At 39.5% G+C, this 23,031-nt stretch overlaps 1 protein-coding gene and 1 long non-coding RNA gene across 2 annotated transcripts; both read right to left on the bottom strand.

Annotated features, from left to right (window-relative positions):
- Nucleotides 1–238: 238 nt before the first annotated feature.
- Nucleotides 239–3,500, bottom strand: LOC118776027. The gene is made up of 4 exons (XR_005004913.1): nt 3,249–3,500; nt 2,257–2,332; nt 1,356–1,451; nt 239–307 (listed from the first exon to the last, which is right to left on the bottom strand). It is a non-coding gene; the product is annotated as an uncharacterized LOC118776027 (long non-coding RNA).
- A 215-nt stretch (nt 3,501–3,715) lies between these two features.
- Nucleotides 3,716–15,538, bottom strand: LOC118776175 (protein SFI1 homolog). Its single transcript, XM_036526286.1, has 13 exons — nt 15,474–15,538; nt 12,367–12,461; nt 11,577–11,694; nt 11,210–11,312; nt 10,120–10,276; nt 9,833–9,994; nt 8,716–8,786; nt 8,532–8,624; nt 7,526–7,623; nt 7,049–7,115; nt 6,001–6,131; nt 4,779–4,860; nt 3,716–3,808 (listed from the first exon to the last, which is right to left on the bottom strand). Exons 2-13 carry the CDS (start codon nt 12,410–12,412, stop codon nt 3,716–3,718), a joined length of 1,221 nt encoding a protein of 406 aa, XP_036382179.1. The 5' UTR covers nt 12,413–12,461; nt 15,474–15,538.
- Nucleotides 15,539–23,031: the final 7,493 nt, after the last annotated feature.

Raw genomic sequence — 23,031 nt, 5'->3', positions numbered from 1 at the left:
TCCTGAGAAAGAACAAGGGAAGCAGGCAACTAATGTAAATCATTGCCAAATAATTTATTTTTGGGCATAAAAATACAGAGTGTTAAGCACATAAAGGTAGGATTTACAAACTTACTGTCCCACAGAGATGCAGTGACCAATATATTTTGTGTACACTTTAATTTTAATGATGGGAAAATAGTGCAGGCTAAAATGAAGGTAGAGACTTCATCACTGTGATGAAAAGATACCTCAGAAGGCGGCGATGGTGCTCTCTTTCACGCCCTTCTGCAACGTGGTTGGTCAGCTGGACTCTGTGGTGGTACCTCTGTGTGAGATAGCGGAAAGTGTCTAAGCCACTTTGTTACAGCTTTTGCATATAGAACACCAGTTTAGGTTAGCCTAGGAAGTAAGCAAGTAGTCAGGCATATCTTCATTTCCTCACTCATTTTCATTTTGCAACTGAGCATATATAGATAATGTGAAAATTATCACAGACAAATGTCAGTGAGCAGATTATCAGGCTGTAGCATAAAATACAGTGGATTCAAGAAGTTGAAACAGAATCATAAATTAAAATGATAAAAGTGGTGTCAATACAACCACCCAGGTAGAAAGCAGCGTCAAAATTCATCAAAATGTTTTATTATGGTTCATTATTATTATAGTTTATTATGATTATTTATGTTGTCGTTCAAACTCTTCCCAAAAGGTAAAAATTCTGAATATAGATGAAATCCTCAGATGCTAACATAAGGTTGATGTAATTACAAGTTTAAGAGTCCTGAGCCTTACAGCCTAAAACTGAACAAGATCATGGCAGGTCTGTGTCATTAGCTGAATGACCAGAAGTCCACAGTGGAACACAACCAACTTCATTACATGGAGGGTCCCTCTCAACCCTTCACCTGCTGCCATCCACAGACACACAGAGATAATGACTGCTTCCAAGGGAATTCTGACTGTATATGCACAAGCTGTTGAGCAACCCCCCCACACACATACAAAAAAGAAACACTATGAAAACTAGATGATAATGCACTTAAATAGTTATAAGAGGAACAAAAATAAAGGAATCATAACCAATTTTAACTGAGGTGAAATAGGCATAAAGGGATACCGTCAGATGAGAGTAAAGTTTATCAACATATTTTTGTTATTTTGCATGTGAGCACAGACAACATAGCTTACTAACACTAACAGTATTATATAGCACAATTAACACTAGCTTTCTGTATACTAATGGTACATGGTACATATAGTATAGATACCACAAAGAATAGACATGACGTAGGTAGAAAACCACTCTTTGGTGGTTGGACCCCCATTTATGACAGTATCTCTATAATATGTATGTGAGAACTGGATGTATGTACCTTCCAGCCATCCAGTGTGCGTATCAGCAGTTTGTGCTGGTAGTAGCAGTCGACCCTGCACCGATTTCTTGTCTTCTCTCTCTGGTGTTGGATAAACTGTGAGACAAACACGCACACAAACTTTCGTTGCTGTTTATCCGCAAGCGAGGCATTTCACGACAGACATCTGTTCACGCTGATATACAATATGGACCACGTTCAGGAATGAATGTGAACAGTCCAACAAGGAGAACAGTCCATCTGATCTAAACAACAATGCAGAATGCAATGCAGAATGCAGTTTAAGGCAACATTCAAAACAATGCAATATCAAAAGTAAGTGTCTAATACTCGGTGATTAGGGGAGGTTCATGAGTGGCATCATGGTAGTAATTCTAGTTGTAGAGATGAGCTCTTTTTGTTTTTTTACTCTTTTTACACCTTATTTCCATTTGTGCAACACAATTGGATACTATGTTCATCTCACCACGACAATCTCTGCACTCAGACAAGAGTACTGAAACAAGATGAACGCATTGCGATACACTCATACGCAGCCAACGGTTATTTTTTTCCACACTGCAAGTCATACAGTGCAATACATCAGAGATTGGGCATTGTCGTCATCTGAGGAAACTCTCAGGCACCTGTGAGTGGGTGGACAAGCCAGCCTACCCTCCCAATTCCTGCTGGAACTAAGCCCATTTGTTCTGCCACCATGGACTCCCAGTTGGCAAACAAAATGGCTGGGATTTAGTGCCTTGGAGACCCTGATACTTCTCTTTGTGGGTACTGCAGACAACACAAATGTCTGTTTGCACTGCTTATGGCAATGGACAACAACCATGAGATTGTGAATGTCAAGATATACACAGAAGTCTCTTTTTAAAAAGCATACTACTAGTAGTCAGACTGAGTATACCTCTCTCCAGCCAGAAAAGGCCCGTCTAACACACAGAAGATGGCCATGCCTCATTGCCTGCTTCTCCCTCTCTCTCCTGCAGAATACAGCATAAACACACAAAAAGCGTGGATGTGAAGATAAACAAGTCACTGCAAATATACAGCACAACAGTAGCACAGCTCACTTGTCATTAATCCAATATCCTTACTGTGAGTATCCCTCCCGCATCCCCACAGAAAAGTTATTTAACAAGGATGAAATAAAACATTGGTAAACTGACACATTGTTAAGAAATAAAAACTATACAATGCATATTGTTAATACTTAAAATTCAGTCAGCATGAACAATGAGTAAGTAATAAAATATAACAGAAAGACTGAATGGATGCACAAAAGTTATACTACTAATGTGTTAAATGTCTCTATGGAACGTTACTGTCATTTTGCAGACACTCCTATCCAGAGGGACATCTGTATCCAGTTATACAGCTAGATATTTGCTATGGCACTTGTGGGTTAAATACCTTGCCCAAGGGTACAACCAGCTACCTGTAGGTTACTAGCCCAGCTCCTAACCACTATGCCACACTGCTGCTATTTAACATCATTCAATGTGAATCTTACTAATACATATTTTGGTTATGCTTTTTTTAAACTCTTGATACCAATAACAACCTTCATGGTGACAGGTAATGTGTTCCACCATTATGTACCTTAAATGTTATCACACAGATGCACATTGCTTCCTAAATTTCTTGACATAAGACACAGACTGAAGACCCAACTCTTTTATGTGTAGTATTATGATGTATTATGAATTTGTGTTCTAGTGACTGTTGTATTGTAGGGTACTTGGCTTGCGTCAGAGTGCACAAGTTAACTCGTGGTAGGGCTTGATAAGAGCTCTGGATAAGAGCGTCTGCTAAATGCAGGTAATGAGTGTCTCTCATTCACATTTCCACACCATCACATTGATTTAAAATAGTAGAATTTTAATTTTACACTATTACCCTGATTGGATGAGGGCAACGTTGCCCCTCCAATCCAGCAGAGTCCTCTGGAGCAGTGTGTGCAGGTACAGAACCTCAGCAGCTTCATGTTTCTCCTTCTCCTCCCTCTCCCAATGTGCTCTACAGCGCCAATGAACCCAGGTCCGGAGGAGAGTGGATCGGTCGTTGTGTAGCACCGCCTGTTACACAAGGAGTCACCAAACACAAAGGGAGACCGAGACAGAGGAACTTAATACAGACCTTTAAGTTGGAAAACACCGTATATGTATCTACGCCAAAACAGGTGCAGAAGTTTCCACTGAACTTCCGAAGAGCAGAAGTTTACTATAGAGATTTTATGTAATATTTGCAATGATGTCAGGATTTTCCTCATGAGGCAGTGTAAAAGTAGTGAATCTTCCAGAGAAGCACTGTGCAGGGGTGTTGGTGATTCATTGTCCCAAATGCCTAGAATAGACTGCCCACAGTCAGCCCAAGAGCAGGGACAGCAGCAGGGGAACCACTGCTTCCTGGGCCACCACAGTGGCACACAGATGAGGTGATGGCCCATTACCTGGAACCTGGTATAGCACCAAACGTAACAGGACCAACTGCAAGAATGCAATCTGGCCATTCATGGGCAAAAAGACCTATGCTAAATCTAGGGTCAGACAGCATATATACTGAGCACTCTCAGGATGCATGGCTCTCTCTGCCTGGCCAAACAGCCCAATAATGTCATTGATAGACCACGGCCGTCCCAAGCCTCCTCTGGTCAAGGTCTCCTCTGCTACATTGCACCATTTCATGGAGCAGCAAACACTTCAGACTATCCTGAACATCACATTGTCTCAGCACAGCAGGACATCTTTCCTGAGGCTTGGAAGAAACTGCTGCAGGGAGAGATTTATGTATTTATGTATCAATGAATCCATAGGGTCTCCATACATCCCATGGCTGACAAGCTATCTGAAATTGCACCACTTCTGCCCAGTTTCCTTAACTGAATTTTCACTCAATGTTAAAATCAGGTAAAAGGGCCCTACTTTTGTGGGGTATGAGCAAACACCATTTCTATCATGCTCTTATTGAACAGTCTGCCTACTCATGCCTGGGATGCAGACACACTCTCAGCTGTCAGGTTTAGGCTTAAAACCGTTTCTGCAAATCCTTTAGTTGAGAGATGGGGGTTGGAGGACTGACATAAGCCACAGAGTCTCTGGTAGACTCATAGCCTGCCAAAGACCACCATGCCAACCTCTGTCCACCTCACTGGCTATAGTGTAGAACTGTTGTGATGACCTTTGTTGACCCACGGCTTTTAAATTACCCTCTGTTACTATTTCTACTATTTTCCAAGTCTCTCAACCACCTTTTCCCAGGATCAGGGAATAATTTTCCAGTTTCTTCCAAGTTGGCCTGGGTTTTCAATTTTTTTGATTCTTTCTAGAAAATCCACTATGCTGCATCTTCATCAGCTTTGTGACAATCTCAAGTGAAAAATGTGTTACAACAAAGAAAAACTCGGTTGATAGATTGGTGTTGTTTTACCATCCTCTCTGCCAACCGTTGCTCCCTTTGCTCCGCTGAACGAGCCAACCAGGTGTAGAACACCAAGGAATATGTCTGCTGCCTAAAAAGTACACGCAGGTGTATTAGACAAACATACACACAACATGGTTCTGCACACATATTAAGTCCCAGACATACTCACTGACCTCCTGATGCATTCTTACCATTGCTAAACTGCAATAAAAATAGATTAATAGAGGAAATGTAAGTGTGTGAGTAGAATTTCTTGTGCAAATAAGAATATGTAACATTTTAATAATACAAATACACAATGACCAAATGTATTCACACCCCTACCACCACCCCTCCCCTTTCGTGCACCTTCCTTTGACTCCTTAAAAAAGGTCAAAAATCTAAATTGTACACTTCCTCTCTTGCCCATAGAACTGTTTCCATGCACTCCGTAAGAGACGCAGCGTTGTGGAGAGGTTATTCCCTCCACGGATATCTTGTACACCAGCATGAGCAATTGTATACGGTGTGCAAAGCGGCCTCTATTATTAGTCAGAGGTTAAGCACAACTGATCCTTTGTAACATTGATGACTGATGGCAGGATTTGCAGTTAACATAAGGAACATCAATAATCATGTTTAAAATAAAAAAATGACCATTTATAATAAGTATATGTGTGTATAATAAAAGTAAATATACTTCTTATGATAAATACATTTATAAAATAAAGACAAAGGCATCTGAAGGCTATTCATGGATTGTTTCTGAGCCTAAACACCTTCATTCCATAGAAGAAAAATTTAATGCAGAATTGTTTAAACTGAGAATTAGGAATAAAAGCTACAATTTTTGCAACCGTTTGTAAAACATATGCCATTGGTCTTTGGAATGCTGGTAGTATTAAAAAAATCCTCCTTTTTATGCTATTTCATTAACAAGGGCATGCACTGGGGAGCCACCGTGCATGTACACACAATCATAGATTATCGCAGAAATAACGAAAAATACAGAGACCCACAGACTAAAATATATACCAAAATTATAACACAGACATAAACACAGACCTTAAGAAACAATTCAGTGCTCTCCCCAATAAAGATGTTATTGATCCCACATCACACCCCAGCTAACCTTCCCAGGATATCCTGGACATGGATGTTTCTTCACAATTTAACGAGTCAACAGAAGTTTCGTGAACAACTCCTACAGTCGCCCCCTACAAAGAGGCGCTGTCGGGGGGAGACTCACCGAAGGTGGACGCTGGCTTTCCTTTTTCTCTCCCTGTTACGCTGCTGCTCTGCGGCAAACTCTACCCAGGTGCTCAGACACTGTTGCAGGGTGCGCTCTGCAAACCAGCGGTTAGCTCTGAGCTCCATTTCCTGCCACACACACACACACACACACACACAATGCTCTTTTCAAGTACAATTCTTTTCAAGAACAACGCAGACCCCATTTGCTCCTCTTTGAAGCAGCACTGAGGACATTTTGGCAGGCACTATTACGTAGGCAGCTTAAGTCACTCAAATTGTATCTGTGCGCATAGCTATACAAATACAGAGAGAGTACTGCTTCATTACTTGCAAATATTTAATCAACACTGATACAATATGTAACGCAAATACAAAATAGCCCACACCAGAATCATACACAATAAAGTCTTCAGCCGTCATAGGATCCTCCCTATGACAGACTCACACAAAATTTGCCAGTGCTTTCATGTTTGCCAGTGTTTGTGAACAAACCTAAATACCAGGCACTTTCAGGCATTTTGATGTAAGAGATTATTTTCATTGCTTTTAATTTCCCCCTTTTCTAAACGTGATTATTTGAACACTGAGTGAACATGAAGCTTGCCCCCACCACAACTGCAGCATACGTCTGCACAATATACTAGAGATCAGACACTGAGTAGAGGATAGGTGCATCTCCCAACATAATCTGAGTATTTTACAGGCATCTGAGGCAGTTGCAAGGTGGCAGTACAGCACCAGGCTAGCTCTGCCCCATTCCTTTTCCTGACATAAGGAAGTCAATGTGTTCTGCAGCACTGGGCTTATTGTCAGCAGATTACACGGTGGATTTTGAACCCTAGGGCTCAGCCTGCCCTAAGAAAAAAATGACCTTACTGTCTGAGCCACTGAGGAGGGTCTAGTCTGACCCACCTTTCCACTCTACATCCACATCCATACGCATGCCAATAAACAATGTACTCTCCAATGGGAGGATGCCACTGATATTTTCATGACCACGACTGCATGCAAGTGTGTTAGCGAGTTTGTGTGAATGAACAAACCCGTGCAATTTTGTGCTCAGTCAAGTGTTCTCTCCACCAATGCAGGGAGCGCCTCATTAGAGTTGTGCTGTTCAAAAACAGGTAACACTCTATTTAATCATCACATCAAACATCACTACGCACAGGACAAGACCTGGACAAGCAAAAAGATATGCTTAACGCAGAAATACTGTAACGTGCAATAGCTGCTATCAAAACGCTGACTGTACTTGATATGAAATGTAATTTCACCTGTAATATCAGAATCATTATTTATAACGGGGAAAAAAAAAAACATTTTCCCTCTGACCACAAAAGTGTCAGGATTTGTTGTGTTATAGCCAATAAATGTCACCATATACTGTAGAATATTCACTACTCAGCTCTATTCTGTAGGCTATATGCAACACAATAAAATGTACAGCTAAAATGAGTTAACCAGAATTACTATGTATACCAAATAAGTACCAAATGTCAACACTATTTGAGCATATTTACCTGTAGTGTGCAACTGCTGTTTCTTTTTGTAGCTGCTGGTCCCTTTCTTCTATTTCCTCCAGACGCTGCTTCCAGTAACTCCAATACCTGACAATCACCTGTATAACACCGCCCAAAATACACACACACACACACACACACACACACACACACACACACACACAGAGAGAGAGAGAGAGACAGAGAGAGAGAGAGAGAGAGAGAGAGAGTAATCCCTTTATAAAATGTAATGTGCAATCTGAGTGTAATCTGAGGAAATTACAGAGGTCCTATAATGCAGATGTATTCAATGGTGTAGCTCTTTTAACTTTTTTAACCCAATTTAGGTTCAGCTGGTAGCAGCAAACTACTTTGTCCGCCAAGGACAAATTGTTTTTGCAGTGGAATTCATAAAATCAACAATAAAACAATAAAAAAAATATCAAATGAAGACAATAGCACAATATGCAGATGACAATAAATATAGAATAAATGCTGACCTTGCCAAACAACAGCGTAATATATGCATATGAACACAACTTATTGTGTTTAGTTGCTTAGTAGTCTTATCCACAGCATAGGTTTCAATGTTTACATGCCATCCCTTTACATAGCTAGATATTTACTGAGGTATTTCTGGATTAAGTACCCTGCCCAAAGGTAAGACAGCAGTGCTCCACTGGGGAGTCGAGCAGCCCTTTGGTTACGACCTCTGCTCTTCATCACAACTGCTGCTATTCAATATTATTAAAAATGAATCTTTGTTCTACTTAAAATACACATTGTTTTCTATGACAGATGATACCGTGATTCTAGAACGTCAGGTCGCTATGTGCTGCCTTGTGAAATTATGGTGCTCAGGATGCAGGCAATAGATCAAACAGTTTTACATAATTCACAGACCCCTGGAACAATCAAATAGTTCTGTGCCTATAAGTATAGACACAGAATATCTGCTTGTCTCAACAGCTAACGTTTCATTTGATGTTTAGAAATACAGTCAATGTTAGGTTGAGATGTGACTGACGCTGTGCTGATACTGCTGGAGTGCAACATTATTGTCCACCCGACGGGCCTTTTTCTGCGTGACGTTCAGGACCAGGAGTCTGAGTCCCATGTTCTGCAAGAAGAGCAGGGAAAGTCTGAATGGAAGCTAACAGCTGCTTTGCTGCACAAATCTTACGTATGTGACAGTGATTATTTTCCCTTACCAGAAGGTGGTGCTTGTAATGCTCTTGGGCAAACTGGTCTCTCCCTGCCCTCTGTAAACGCTGATTCACATCTTCACAGCAGCTGAGGAAAAGAGGTTGCACAGCCAGGAGCACAATAGCTCAAAAAAGTTTTAATCTCAGATAATCCAGAGGATCTTTCTTACAAACAAGAAATAGAACCTTCCAAAAAATGAAAAGAAAAACAATATACAGGTGGTATAATATATTCTTAATTGTATGAAATTACAGTACTTTGTTAATGCACGTCAGGGAATGCATTGTTATTGTTTTAAGTCATGCAGCATCTAGCCTCAAACTAATTTTGCACTGAGATAATGATTTTTAATATAAATGCAAATAGCTAGATTGGTTGCCACTGCAGGCTCATTGTCATCAGATAACGATGTGAAACTGTAAGGGATCAACAATGGATCACCCTGACAGGGTGAAACTGTCATGTCATTTGCTGTCAATGACCTGCAGCCCACATTGGTGGAACAACTTGGCTTTGTTCAGCCAGGGATATGTTGAAATTGCATAATTGGTGAATACTATGGGTAGAAATGCAATAATATAAATAACAAAAGACAAGTTCCTACCAGTAAAGTCTCATATTAAAAAGCTCACATGGAAAATATGCTCATGAAGTATCCATTAATGTTAAGATTCACTGCTCAGTCAGAAATAAGCTAGAAACTAGAACTGAAAAATGAGTCTCAAATGCCACATGCAAATGCAAATATTTTTCCTGTTATTACATTTCACTTTACTTTTTTACTTTTTTTACTTTATTTGTTGTCATTTAGTATTAAGTAGGTCGCTGAAGCTAAATCATAATGTAATTAAGGTTATTTTCTGGCAGTCTCTTTATTAGTACATTATTTTTGTCAGTTACACCAATTATTTTACATGCATTCAGAAATTTGCTACACATTTCCCAAGAACTGCTACCCAAACACCAATCTGCACTGCAAAATTGCAATAGAAAGGAAAAATCATTCCTGTATTAAGACTGTGGAATATAGGGACCACAAACTGCTAAGATGTCTGAGAAAACAGATCCTGTAACATTGTACTGTAATACTTCAATATGACAGGGTTGGGGTGAGAAGGATACAGCCCATCCAGCGATGCAGTGTCTGGACCTTGATGTTACGCTGTGCCATACTGTCTGCAACCAGCAGCCTGTCTTTCTCATTCTGTCTGTGCAGGTACACAAATCGCCATCTGCACCACCACCTCCTCACCACCATGAGGTGCCATGCATGTTCATGTATAACTAAAACACAACACACAAACACAGTCAAAGCACAGGCAACACTCACGAAGTTACCAATTGAGAATAAACAGTATTGTGTGACACTGCTGGAACAGATTTGAAAGAGCGGTGGAAACTGTCTGCACCTTTTTGTTCCCTCCTGAGTCGACGGTGCTGCAAGTAACCGGTCCAAGCAAGCAGAACCTTTCTTTGGAGTCCATGACTGTAGTACAGCTTGATTCTGGCCTCTTCCTCTCTCTGACTGCAGGTCTGCAGGTACATGGCTCTCAACTGCAGCCAGGCCTGGAAAACATACCGCTTAGTTGCAACTGACAGTTTGGCAAGTGGCTCAATGATGACATGCATTTTTGGTGTCAAACCCAATTTTTTCCTGCATTAAATAAATACATGCAGTATATCAAATAATTGTACTATATTTCAATTATGAGGAACCACTCATTTTATTGAAATGTGATTCATTTTGGAGACTTTGCAAATGTTTTCCAAAGTCTAAAAATGTCATATGGTGCAACCGTCCAAATAATCATGCAAAAAACAAATGTGCAGTAAAACCCTTCATTTTCTCAACATTCTTAATCATACATTTTGGCATTATTTTAAGTTAAGACTGCTTCTGAATGAGGAAAAGTAGAGTAGCAGCCCCATTGTAAAAGTTATATATTACCTGAAAAAGTTGTGTGAAACTAAACTCAAAATGTCAGGTGGAGCAACTGACATTAAAAAGCTATTATCATAATGTGACTTCCAGTAAGTCGTGTGGCTGGATTGGAACTCATAAAGAAGACTCTATACTGTAGAAACAAGGTAAACAAGTCCCACAAATGTCAGAGCATTTGACATTTTTGAGTCAGGTGATATGATCCCTCGAATGGTATGAAAATGTGGTATTGTTGTAAAAATATGATTTATTTCAAAAATGCATACAGACTTGAGTTAAAGGTCAAAAATAATCTTCTGCAGCTGACATGACTTATATCTACAATTACAGTGAGGGTTCAATCTGCAGATGGTGTGACTAGATGATACTACTGCACAGAGAGAATCAAATAAGTTCATGTAGTCAGATTTTTTAACCTATCACTTTTTTATTTTTTAATCATTCTTCTTTTTTTCTGGAATGAAACATCAACTTAAACATATACATTAGTTTGAGCAGAAATGCCAGTCAGACCCCTTTAACTCTTGTGTTTTGCTGTGTTGAAGGGTGCTGCTCACCCTGTTCTGCAGTGCCTGTGCCCAGTGCTGCAGGGCACGCTCCTCCATGAGGCGCTCCTCATTCCTCAGGCGCATGCAATCCCTCCACTGCGTCCATGCCCACCTACACAGACAGACACGAAGTCTCTCAATTTATAAATGCACAAAGAAGCACAGAACACCACTACACACTCATACATGCACATGCACAAACTGGAAAGCATGGACATGCATACTGCTACATTGCTTAGCAGTGTATAACTGTTTCAGAGCAAGCTAAAAAATTGCTGCAAAAATAAAAATAATTGTGCAAAATAAAGAGTAGCACTGAAAGAAACTGAGATTACAGAGTTGTGCACTGAAATCAGGGGCTACATGTCAGTCTCACCGCAGGGCTGCCTTCTTCTGCTGTTCCTGACTGCACATCTGCATTCTTTGTTTTACCCGTTGCATCTCCAGATACATCAGCCAACTCTCCCAGGCCAATCGCAGGCATCGTCCATCAACTGTACCAGCAGAGACCAGCAGCTTCAGTCACACTGAATTGTGTTTTTTTTTAAATTAGTAGTAGAAACTGATAAAAAAAACTACACACCCCTGACCTAACAATCTGACCTAACTAACATGATACAGAATTGTGGCAGTTTTTATGTAGAGGTTCTTAATCAGTGGTTTGCAAGTGTTTCACAGCAAGGTTCAGGGGAAGCTATTGAAAACTATAAAAAAGCCATACACTGCATATAGTAAATAAAATTGCTAATGTTTTCAAATAAAAAGTGAACAGAAAGTACTGGATTACATCCCTAGTTAAATGGAGAAGAATGGAAATAATGCAAACTTAATTTATCCTTCACTGAAGGAAGACCAAAGTAAAGTTTGCAAAACTACTCATTGCTATATTATTAAGCCTATGAAAAAACAACATTCAGCATGAATTACTCTTCTTTAAGGAGACTGACTGGGACACAGATTCTGCCTAAGGAAAAACAGATGCAACCTTTAAGCTGGGAAATAAAATGATTATTCCAACATTAACTTTGTAATGTAAAGTGAAAAGGCTAGACAATTTGCCAAGCCTTTGAGATAGTCCATGACAACTTTACTACACAACAAACAGGAACAATTTTGCCATTTAGGAATCATCCCAAGCAGTCAGTGTAGTAGAGGAAGCACAGTACCATAGCAGGCTGCCTTGTTAAGGTTCTTCTTCTGTTCTTTCCGCATCGACACATAAACCTGCCAGCTTAAGAAAGCCCGGTTATACAGATGATACCTACGACGAAACACACATCCTCCTTGTCAACATATACCAACGCTGACAGTGCACCATGACATATCATGTCATATCTTGATCTTGATCTTATCATCATAAACAAAATTATAGCAAAGATTGGGCTTGGTGGCTACCTAACTTCAATTGCTTTAATTGCTGTAGCCTTCTATCTCATAAATTAGTTTGAGGATGAGGGCAAAAATGGTGTAATTCCCAACGAACTTTGGAAACCATTAACTGCATCATTGCGGATTTGTGATTACTCTTGTTCATTGGTTTACTGAATTTTTTTTTTTTTTTTGCTTCCTGGAATATTAGTGATACTGTGATGGCTAGAATTAATCTGAGCAACAGATTACTTTGAGAGATCACTGCAGCTAGACATCAAGCCAGAGCATAGTAAGAGCCTGCACAGTAAAAAAGCCAACAGGCTGATGTTAACTGAACTCAGACTTAATGTAATGTAGCTTGCTAGCAAGATACCAGTAAGATGCTAGTTAACTAGCTACTACTTTGATTCTAAGTAGCATATGGATTATATTAGCTAGCTACACACAATGGTATTGCTAATTGTGAAAATTAGTGTGGTTGCACACAGCACAGTATATCAAGACATCTCCCAACATATGCAACTATATAGAGGATATCTAAACTAGCTACCTGATTTGCTATCAGACTGAAAATGGATAGCTATGTAGCTAGCTAGCTGCATGGCTCATATCAGCTTCAAACAAATGGTAGCTGGATACCTCAATGCCCATCTACCTTTATATAGAAAGCCCTAGCCACATGATTCACAGTCCATCAGAGTGGTCCATTTTCATGAACGGGGTGGTGTACTGTGGCACTGAGTATATATTTTTCTTGCAGCCCACTAGTCTCTGAACCAGGGAAAATATCTTTGGTGTGGATGGTATACAATATACATGTGAGGAGGAGTCCCAAACAGTGTGCTGACTGCCAGATGCCCTCCAGATCATGTAGAAAAACACCTGGGCAGGGCAGGGGTGGATCCAGTGGCCATGGTTCACATGAAATAGGTAAGGGTCGGCTTGTGATTCCACAGGACAAATTTGCTTCCCAAACAACACAGATTACTAGCAGATCTAGTAGTAGAAGCAAGAATTTACCTGAAAATTTAACTCATGTCTACGAAACTAGCACAGGTTTACTGAGCGCAAAGTCTTTTTGGAACAGGTAGGACCTGTACAAATGTGAAACACATGGCAAAGGCATATGGGCAGGAGGTGGGGAGGATAAGAAGATATGCGTTTTCAGCCAACAGGTTCAGATTATAACACTACGCTCTGTGCCAACATCAAAAAGTCTGTCAGGAAGAGGAGGCATTGCTGATAAATGACTTCAATTTATTAAAATATTCTCCTTCTGAGAACATATCAGGACATTTTAAGCAGGATTTTCTATCCAGTTTTTTTTTCCTAGATGCAAATTATTTATTATTTTAAATGCAGTAAAATGTTACCTCCCCTACTAAAGGGAATTAATACTTTGACTTGACTTTTGTAATAAAAATCAAATTTTCAAATTTGATTGGACTGATGTAGTGGAGCCGCTGGGATCGCTTGACAACAACATTCATATTTGAGGTATTTGTTTGAGGTAAAAGTTTCGCCCTTCAGATCCAGGGTTTTTAAATTTTGGGTGAATTATTTTTAACTTTATGATGAAAAATCACTGACTAATACCTCAAGACTGCAGAACTGGGAAAGGGAATTAGTGCAAAATCTAAGCAATCATTTTCAACCAGAATAAATTCATCCCAAAAGTACGGAAAAATTGATTATATATAAGCAGTTTCCACAGTGGCTGAATTGACGCTAGTGGTTGCCAAAAATTAGTTTTATGTGCCAAAGTAAAAAAATAAATAAATAAATAAATAAATAAAGTAGACTTTTTTAGTCTTTTGAGAAACAAACTGGAAAGGATGGAAAAAGACATCCTAAATCCTTTTTTCTTCAAAATTATTAGAAAAAGGACCTTCATCACTCACACTTCATCAGTGTTCACCATGCTTATACCAACACATTCCCAATGGGTTAGTCTTTTCTGTTACCAAGCAAATAGCACCACCTCCTGGCATTTTCTCTTTGCGGCGTGGTTATGAGGTCAAATAAGCTATGTTCTGCTGTCCGTGCTGCAGTAAATTATTTCTGCATTGTTCAGACAGAACCTATGTTCATTCAAAGGTTTTCACAACCACTGTACTAATGCTGGGATTCTAATAGATGACCTGACCTGTACCTTTCAATCTCATTTTGATAAATCATCTCAAGAGCCTTCTGCAAATCCCAGGTCAGCCAAGCTTGTGAGTATCCTGAAAACAGAAACAGCACTCACGTTTTGAGGGATTTACATCTTACTAAAGACTACACATTCTATTCCTGTGTATGTAAGTCTTATTTATACTTATATTATTTTTTAATTCCCATAACTATGCTACACTCTACTAATGAATGTAAAATCAGATCCATTGTACTCTCAAGCCGTGCCGTGACATTACTGTATGTGGACATGTGCAATCACAAGACCAAAGAGGTGGAAATTTAACATCTCAATGCTTCCAAATGAGGTAGTTAGACCGAAGGTCTAAATACCGTTTTAAATGTTTTTAAATTGATAAAGTAGACTACAGAAACTATTTTAAGATTAGCTGTCACCAGAATATGAAGACATACTGATTCATACTGATACTAGGAATTTTTTCTGTCAGAATTACGAATGCATGGAACAGCCTCTGATGATTTGTAGTGGATAGAGCCTCAGAGTGTTCAAGACCAGGCTTACATTATAGATTACAAACAACATGATGAGCTTAGCTGGGCTGAATGGCCAGTTCTCATGTTCTGAAAAGCTCACCTTTTACTGAATGATGCCCTGTGGGTACTTTGAACTGAATGCACTTCTCTCACCTGTAGTGATAATCAGCTCACACTGAATGCACTTCTCTCACCTGTAGTGATAATCAGCTCACACTGAATGCACTTCTCTCACCTGTAGTGATAATCAGCTCGCACAGACAGTGTCCACTCCCTTCTGGACACCCACCACTCTTCCTTCCATCCATCCAGTGCCTTCCGCAGTACTCTTCGCCGATGATGTGACCTGGGGGAGTGGGGGCGAGAAACAGCTCATCTTCAGATGAGGTCAACCACAAATTAGCACCAAGAGGACACCAAATGAACTAAAATAAATAGGCTCAACTGTACCTTGCCCTAGATGGATGAACTCGACCAAATGTCTTCTGGATCCACAGGTACAAAAACTTCTGTGCAAGGTGTCTACTCAAAACGATATAACATTTAAGTTAAACATCATCCAACATTCAAGCTGTCTATTATCCATCATAAATGCTGTTCCAAAATACTTATGAATTTTATGAAAGAAGGTTTTATTCATTTTTCCTTATATATTTTACAGAAATCATGACAAGTGACTTATCAAATCGGCCACCATATGGAATAGTCGCAACATGGTAATATAGCCAGTTCACGTACTGATGTTTGTCAAGCAAACTTCACTGACAGTGACTGGCTAACTGTAAATTAAAACTGAAAAATGTGTTCCCTTTCATAAGGTCCAGGTAGCTGATGGATTCATCTTCTTTCACTCCTGGTTCTGCAAAGTGTTCACACCTCTGAATATGTTTTCTGAGCCGCTGTCCACACAGCTAAAGTTACCGAGAAAGCTAAAGAAAATCTACCATTACAAGCTACTGTAAACAAGAACAGGTACTTATTCACAGGCAGCAGTTTTAGTGTTTCCAGGTATCAATATAAACATTAGTGGCCTATACAATAAATTACAATCATGTATAATTATATATTTTAGGCATCATTACAGTGAAAAATTTAGGTGTATTCCATGTATAGAACTTTAGTGTAAGATGGCGAATTATGAGCAACACACTGTACAAACATGTATTTTTAATTTACTGCGACCGCATGAGAGCAACGCTCAACTGTAATTACTTAATTGGTTAACAAATTGCTAGTATACAATTTTTAGTTTACCTTAACCTCCGGTGTTTCAACTTCCCGCCCCTCTTGCATATGCTTCCCAATGTGTTCTCGCCCCTTCGAGCCGGGACACGGCACGCATGGCTGACCCTGTGTAGCGCCTTTCCAGCGCTGCTCTTTCTGTTACCTTGGTCCATGTGTCGCTGATTTCGAAATGATGCAGCTGCACTGTTAACACATTATGCAGTGCGTTTGACAAGTGTCCTAAACTGGAATGTAATGATATTGTAACCGAGAAAAACACGTCTATTAAACATGCGTTACCTACTCATATCACTCCATACAACACCCCCGGAGCGGACTGAAGTTTCAGAATTAACTTTACCTGCTAACTATCTCTGCTTTGCATTGCACTCAGGAAAACAATCTTGTCTACACTAGCATGAGTTAATATAGTAACCAGTCTATTGAAGCAAGAATGCCCAGCATAGCTAGCTATAGTCCAGGCAACGTAGATAATACAACAGAGGTTCTTCGTTACAGGTAGTTTGTTAAATGGTTGCTGGCCAGAAAACTTATGGTAACGAAGGGTGACTTGACACCTGTCGCTAAGGTGTGTAGTTAGCGTGCACGCTAACTATTAGCTAACATTAAGTGTTACATTTAACTGGTTAACTGGCAAACGTTGGCTTATGTGCGACCTCACCTGAGTTCAGATACCTCACTAGCGTTAGCTGGGTATCAGTGAGGCTTTCACTTCTTGCTGTTCACAATCATCTAATTAACGTGGGTACGCATTACGAAGCAATATCCACCCAGTTAATCTGCTTAAGGACAACCAGCTATCTTAGTGTCTTCCAATCTTGCTTAATGTTAAATACCAGCTAATAGCATAACAGTGTGCGCCGTCTTTACGAACATCAAAAGGCGCCTTTTCTGGTGCTCTAACGTTCCTCAAGGCAGGGCTGTGTGAAATACAGGAATCAATACAACGTCACCAACGTTGCTCCAGCAACCAGTAACAATGAGGAGTACTTCCGGGTTACGTTTTTTTTTTTTTGAGATACGTCAAAATAAAAGTTCTTATTTACACGCGAAATATGAAAACATGATATTTATCAACTATAATATACAAGGATGATATGTATGTGAAATTCGAGACATTTCAAGCTTTTAAAAAGATTTTATATGAATCATTGGGACATAAACACTATTCAAAGTGTATGACACATTTACAAGAAAGTGTTTTAATAAGAAGGACATTTACTGTACTCAGGAGGACCTTCCCTAACCAAAACAATTGAGTTTGAACTGAGGGCTTTGTCTTATGAAGTGCTGCTGACTGCATAGGCATTATACTGCACCTACAGCATGGCAGCATGGCATCTGTAGCATTAAGAATTGCTTACTTGGCTGTTTTTTTCCCCAGTGGTAGGACAATGGTCTCAATATCCAGCGGTATCATGGACTTCAGCTGTCTTGCAACTTACCACAGAGATAGTTATATCCTTTACGATCATTGACAGCTCCCCATGGGATCATCACAAGAGGTGGTAATTGCGTATTGTGTGTATTGACATCCTCCCTGCATGAGTAAATGACGATGCCATGCAACTAAATCCTTCTTTTGAACTTTGCATACTTTAGAGACTTTTTCAGCTTCATATGAAAACAATCACCCCCCACACCCACTGCACTTCAACGGGCATGTACTTCACCTTTGATTATCCATCAAATTCTGGACACAAAACAGTTGTTCCAAGTGAAACCAGGAGGTTGAATCCATAGTTCGAAAGAACAATTGAAAACTGTAGTGTGCTGACTGAATGCTTCATAGTTAACAAACCTGAGAATTTCAGCAAGACGGGCAGCATGTCACTTGCAGTTGCCTTCTCCTTTGTTTCCAGGGCTGTTGGTCTTCAATGCAGCTACTTGTTAAGTGATTGGAAATACCTGCTTGAATGAGGAATTGCTAGCAGGTGTTTCCCTAGTTCAGCACCAGGACAGCTCCCAATTGGCAGAGTATGGAGGGAGGGATCGCCTATGATGTGGCTTGGGGAAGGAAGTTCACCGCCCACCTCCCTGCCACATCACCTCTCCTGCAAAGTCCGACAACAAAAATGCGTTTTTCTTTTTACTTTTGTAAATGTGGGTGGGGAGTGTTCCTAACAGGATGCCCTCTGAAACAAACACTCTAAGAAGGTGACATCTCCACCACTTGAGTAACACTGCTCTGTGTGATTGTAATATTCACACCATTCAAATTCAAAATTGTCTGAAACTCAGATGCAAAATTGAGGACCATGATCAGTGCTTCAATGGGTTTGATGGATAAAATGCATTGCAATTTCTGGTCATCTGACATAAGCATCCATTACAATCAAAAACTTGTTTTTGTGGTCTTCTTCAAAATCCAGATATACTCTTTGCTATGGATTTCATGCTGATGACTATGTGTGGAATATTGGTTGAATTTCTAAGCTGAGTAGCTGCTTGAAATGTCACACTCCTTCACTTCACTTCAACATTATCATCCAGCTACGCAACATACTAGTATGCAGAATGCTTGTGTGATTTGGGACACAACCTTTTGTCTTGTCAAAGAACCTTCAAGGATCCCTTTCTTCAGATGAAAATGATCCTAGGTACAACCTTACTCCTCTAAGAAGAACCTTTTTTGTGAGTTTAGGGATTCATCTTCATCATATCGCACAGACTTTCTTTCACCTCTTTTACCTTTGGCAAAAGGTCATCAGTGTGGTGTTGTGGTAATGAGCAGGGCTTGTAACCAATAGGTTGCCAGTTCGATTCCTTGCTGGCACACTGCTGTTGTACCCTTGGGCAAGGTACTTGACCCATAGCTGCCTCAGTAAATACCCAGCTGAAAGAATGGATAAACTGTAGCCTGTATAAGTTGTGCTGGATAAGAGTATTTGCTAAATGACAATAATGTAAAGTAATCTCTACCAGTAATTTGACTTGAGGTTTTTAGGAATTACAACTCTGCAGCCCCAAAGAAGACAGTTGTATTTAACAGTGAGATAAAACTTTAATTGGACATAAGACTTCAAGACTGGTTCTGCTGCATCCTGGCTAGTCTGCAATAATACAGAGTTTGACTTGTGACAAAACCTTACTTATATGATTAAAATACTTATATGGCTAAGCCATGGTGTCATGGTGGCATAGTGTCATGCCTTTTTGCCAAGATGGAGCAAGTGACATATATAGAGTAAACCATGAGATTTGAGTGTTTTGTCACCATGAGTGTAGTTTATTATTTTTCTTTGGTATTGTATAGAATGTTGTTTTCTGTGTAATTATCAGAATGTTTTGTCTTTCATTTATTGGCAAGGTGGACTGTGATTTATTTTAATGTTAAAAACCATCATCTTTACTATTCCCTAAAGCAGTTCTGCAGCCCATGATTTCTGCCTTCTGATCTCCTCTTTGATCTCTGATTACTCCTGAGCCAACATGTGTAACAATTACTTACTTCAAACATTTATTTATTTAGCTAATGTGATAAAATCTATTTGCACCGCTTACCACACCATACAAACCACATATACCCCGACATCAGTGTTACCCTCACCCTTTTGAAAACTACTTCTACTCCTTTACCCCTACCAAGTTTACACTTTTGTTCTCAGCACTGTGTTATAAATCAAGTGCTCACAAGTGGCTACTATACTTTAACTGTATGAATCTAAACCTACATGTAAATTAGCAAAAAAAAACGTAATTTACAATGGTCTCACCATACTTGCAGCAAACACAACGATACGCTGTTACACATACTATTTCTGCCATTACCATAGGGTTGTCAACCCTTCCAGATTAGCTGAGAGTCTCTCATAATTGGCTTTAGCCTCCTGAGATGTGACAAAATGATTCCGGGGGGTTTCCAGATTGTCCTTATGACAGAGTTGATAATAAAATCTGACTATTGATAAAGGACTTTTACAGTGTGATGTCTGCGTGGTTTGAAACCCCATTAGCTAATCAAGGGCCAGAGCAAGCAGTGTGTGCATCAAAGCATGTGTGACCTCTTCATGCACTGTATATTCACATTGGATATGCATGAGGTGCAAGCTACAAGGTATCAGCATAGAGGTCTGACTCAAAATAGAAATAATTTTGTTTTTTTGTTGTTGGTTGGTGTGAGGAAAATGAATTTAAAATTGGGTTCAAAAGGTAGATATGGTCAGACAGGTTTTGTTCGTGGCAGACTAGCTTCCGATAATATCAGGAGTTTACTTCATATTATTGATGTCTCCCCCTTTTTTAAAGAATCCTGTTGGGTCCTCTCCCTAGACGCTGAAAAAACTTTTGACCACATTGAATGGGCCTACCTATGGTCAGTTCTGGAACAATTTGGATTTAGTAGTTACTTCATACACATGATACAGGTCTTATGTAATGAGTCCGCAGCAATAGTCTCTACAGGGGAGCTACGCTCTGCTCCCTTCAGGGTTCAGAGAGGCACCCGACAAGGCTGCTCTCTCTCCCCATTACTTTTTGCTTTGTTCCTGGAGACCTTAGCCCAAACCATTAGACTGGATAACACTATCTCCCCGGTTTCTGTTAATGGCCTCAAACACCATATCTCTTTTTATGCTGATGACATCTTATTATACCTCTCCAACTTACCACACTCAATTCCTAGATGTCTCCAGATCTTCAGTGACTTCAGTAAACTAAGCAGCTATAAAATTAATTGGTCAAAATCTGTCTGGATGCCTCTTAATGAAGCAGGAAGAAAGATCTCTACACCACCTAATATCCCTGCAGTATCTGAATTCACATACTTAGGAATACAAATGTCCACATCTCTTCAGTATGTTGTAAAACACAATTATACATTGATATTTGATCATGTTAAGAATTATTTGCACAGATGGGCACCATTAAACTTAACTGTACAAGGACGAATTGCAACTGTAAAAATGAATATCCTTCCTAGGTTAAATTTCATAGTCTCTATGCTGCCACTCTCTCCCCCTCAAACATTTTTTCTTGAATTGAACCAGCTAGTTTCTTTGTTTATTTGGAACAATAAATGTCTAAGAATTAAAATGTCAACACTGCAACAATCTAAAGATGAAGGAGGGCTTTTACTTCCAAACTTTAAAATGTATATTTGGGCATTCCAGATAAAATCCCTCAGAGTCTGAATGGATACTGACTCAAAGATGATATGGCGGAGCCTAGAAGGCCAATCCATATATCCTCACCATTTACAAAATATGTTATTTACTGGAATTCCAAAAGTCCAATCTAAAATTAGACATAGTTCTATTGTTCTCAGCTTACTGAAAACCTGGCATGACATTTAAAACTATATGGACAGTTCCCCCAGATTCACTGAGCAGTCGCCCATGTGGAACAACTATAATCTTCTAACTGATAATAAACCTTTTATGTGTAAATCATGGTCCGATAACAGTGTTTTCGTACTGAAAGACCTCTTTAATGAGCATGGCCTTCGAACATTCCAGGATTTAAGAGAGTACTATTCGCTACCTGGTTCGTCTTATTTCATGTACCTCATACTAAGATCCGCACTTTGTGCATATGGAGTTCCATGGAAAAAGAAAGCCCCCCCTCATCCACTTACTAAGTGGTTAGATGTTATAAGTGGGTTGGTTTCACCCATTTATTTGAATCTATTATCTCACTCCTACAGACCAGTTCCTGTGATCAAAATATGGGACAAAGAATAATCTGAATTTGGCTGCACCCCTAATTGGACATGGATATGGGAGGGCATTCCCACCTTATCTAAAAACCCCAAACATCAATTAATACATTTAAAATTAATACACAGAACCTATACTACACCATACCTGTTATACAAAATGGGAAGGACTTCAAGCCCCCTTTGTACACAGTGTAGTTCCGGGCAAATAGGTACATACATTCACATATTCTGGGAATGCCCTCCAATATTAGTGTTCTGGAATTATGTATCAAATATCTGAGATTATCAATATTAAATTATCTAAAGAACCCTGTCTTTGTTTGTTAAATGATGATCACTCTCTAGATCTTAATGTTAGTCAACGGCGGACCTTATATGCAGGACTAGCAGCTGCCAAGAAAACTATTCTGAAACACTGGTTTGACCCCCAACTACCCATGAACTCCAGTTGATTTTTTGATTTTAAACACATTGTGTTACGAGAACGCTCTACAGCCAGAATTAATAAGGCAAAACCCCACACCATTACTTCCTGGCATATTCTACTAGAACAATTGTCTCAAAAATTGAAGAAAACTGTATGCTTGTATGTACCATTTACTAACATATGATTTCATGAGCTTACTTTCCCTGTTGTAAATAGTTTTACCTTGTTACCTTTTGTATTTGCCTATTGACCAATAAAAATTGTGAATCACAAAAAAGGTATTTATGGTTACAGCAGAATGTAACCTGGTCCAGCAGTTTCCCGCATTGACGTTTGTGGTAGTTGGAAACCCCTGACGTTTGTTATACTTGGATGTAGGGCTGGTATATGTTCTCTACTTGTACCCCTTTTATTACCCATAATACCTATTTATTTACCTCCTTATACACCCAGTACTGCTTT

Source organism: Megalops cyprinoides, chromosome 4 (assembly GCF_013368585.1).
Source record: "Megalops cyprinoides isolate fMegCyp1 chromosome 4, fMegCyp1.pri, whole genome shotgun sequence".
NCBI lineage: Eukaryota > Metazoa > Chordata > Actinopteri > Elopiformes > Megalopidae > Megalops > Megalops cyprinoides.
The sequence above is the reverse complement of the archived record's forward strand: the minus strand, read 5'-3'. Positions and strand labels throughout refer to the sequence as shown.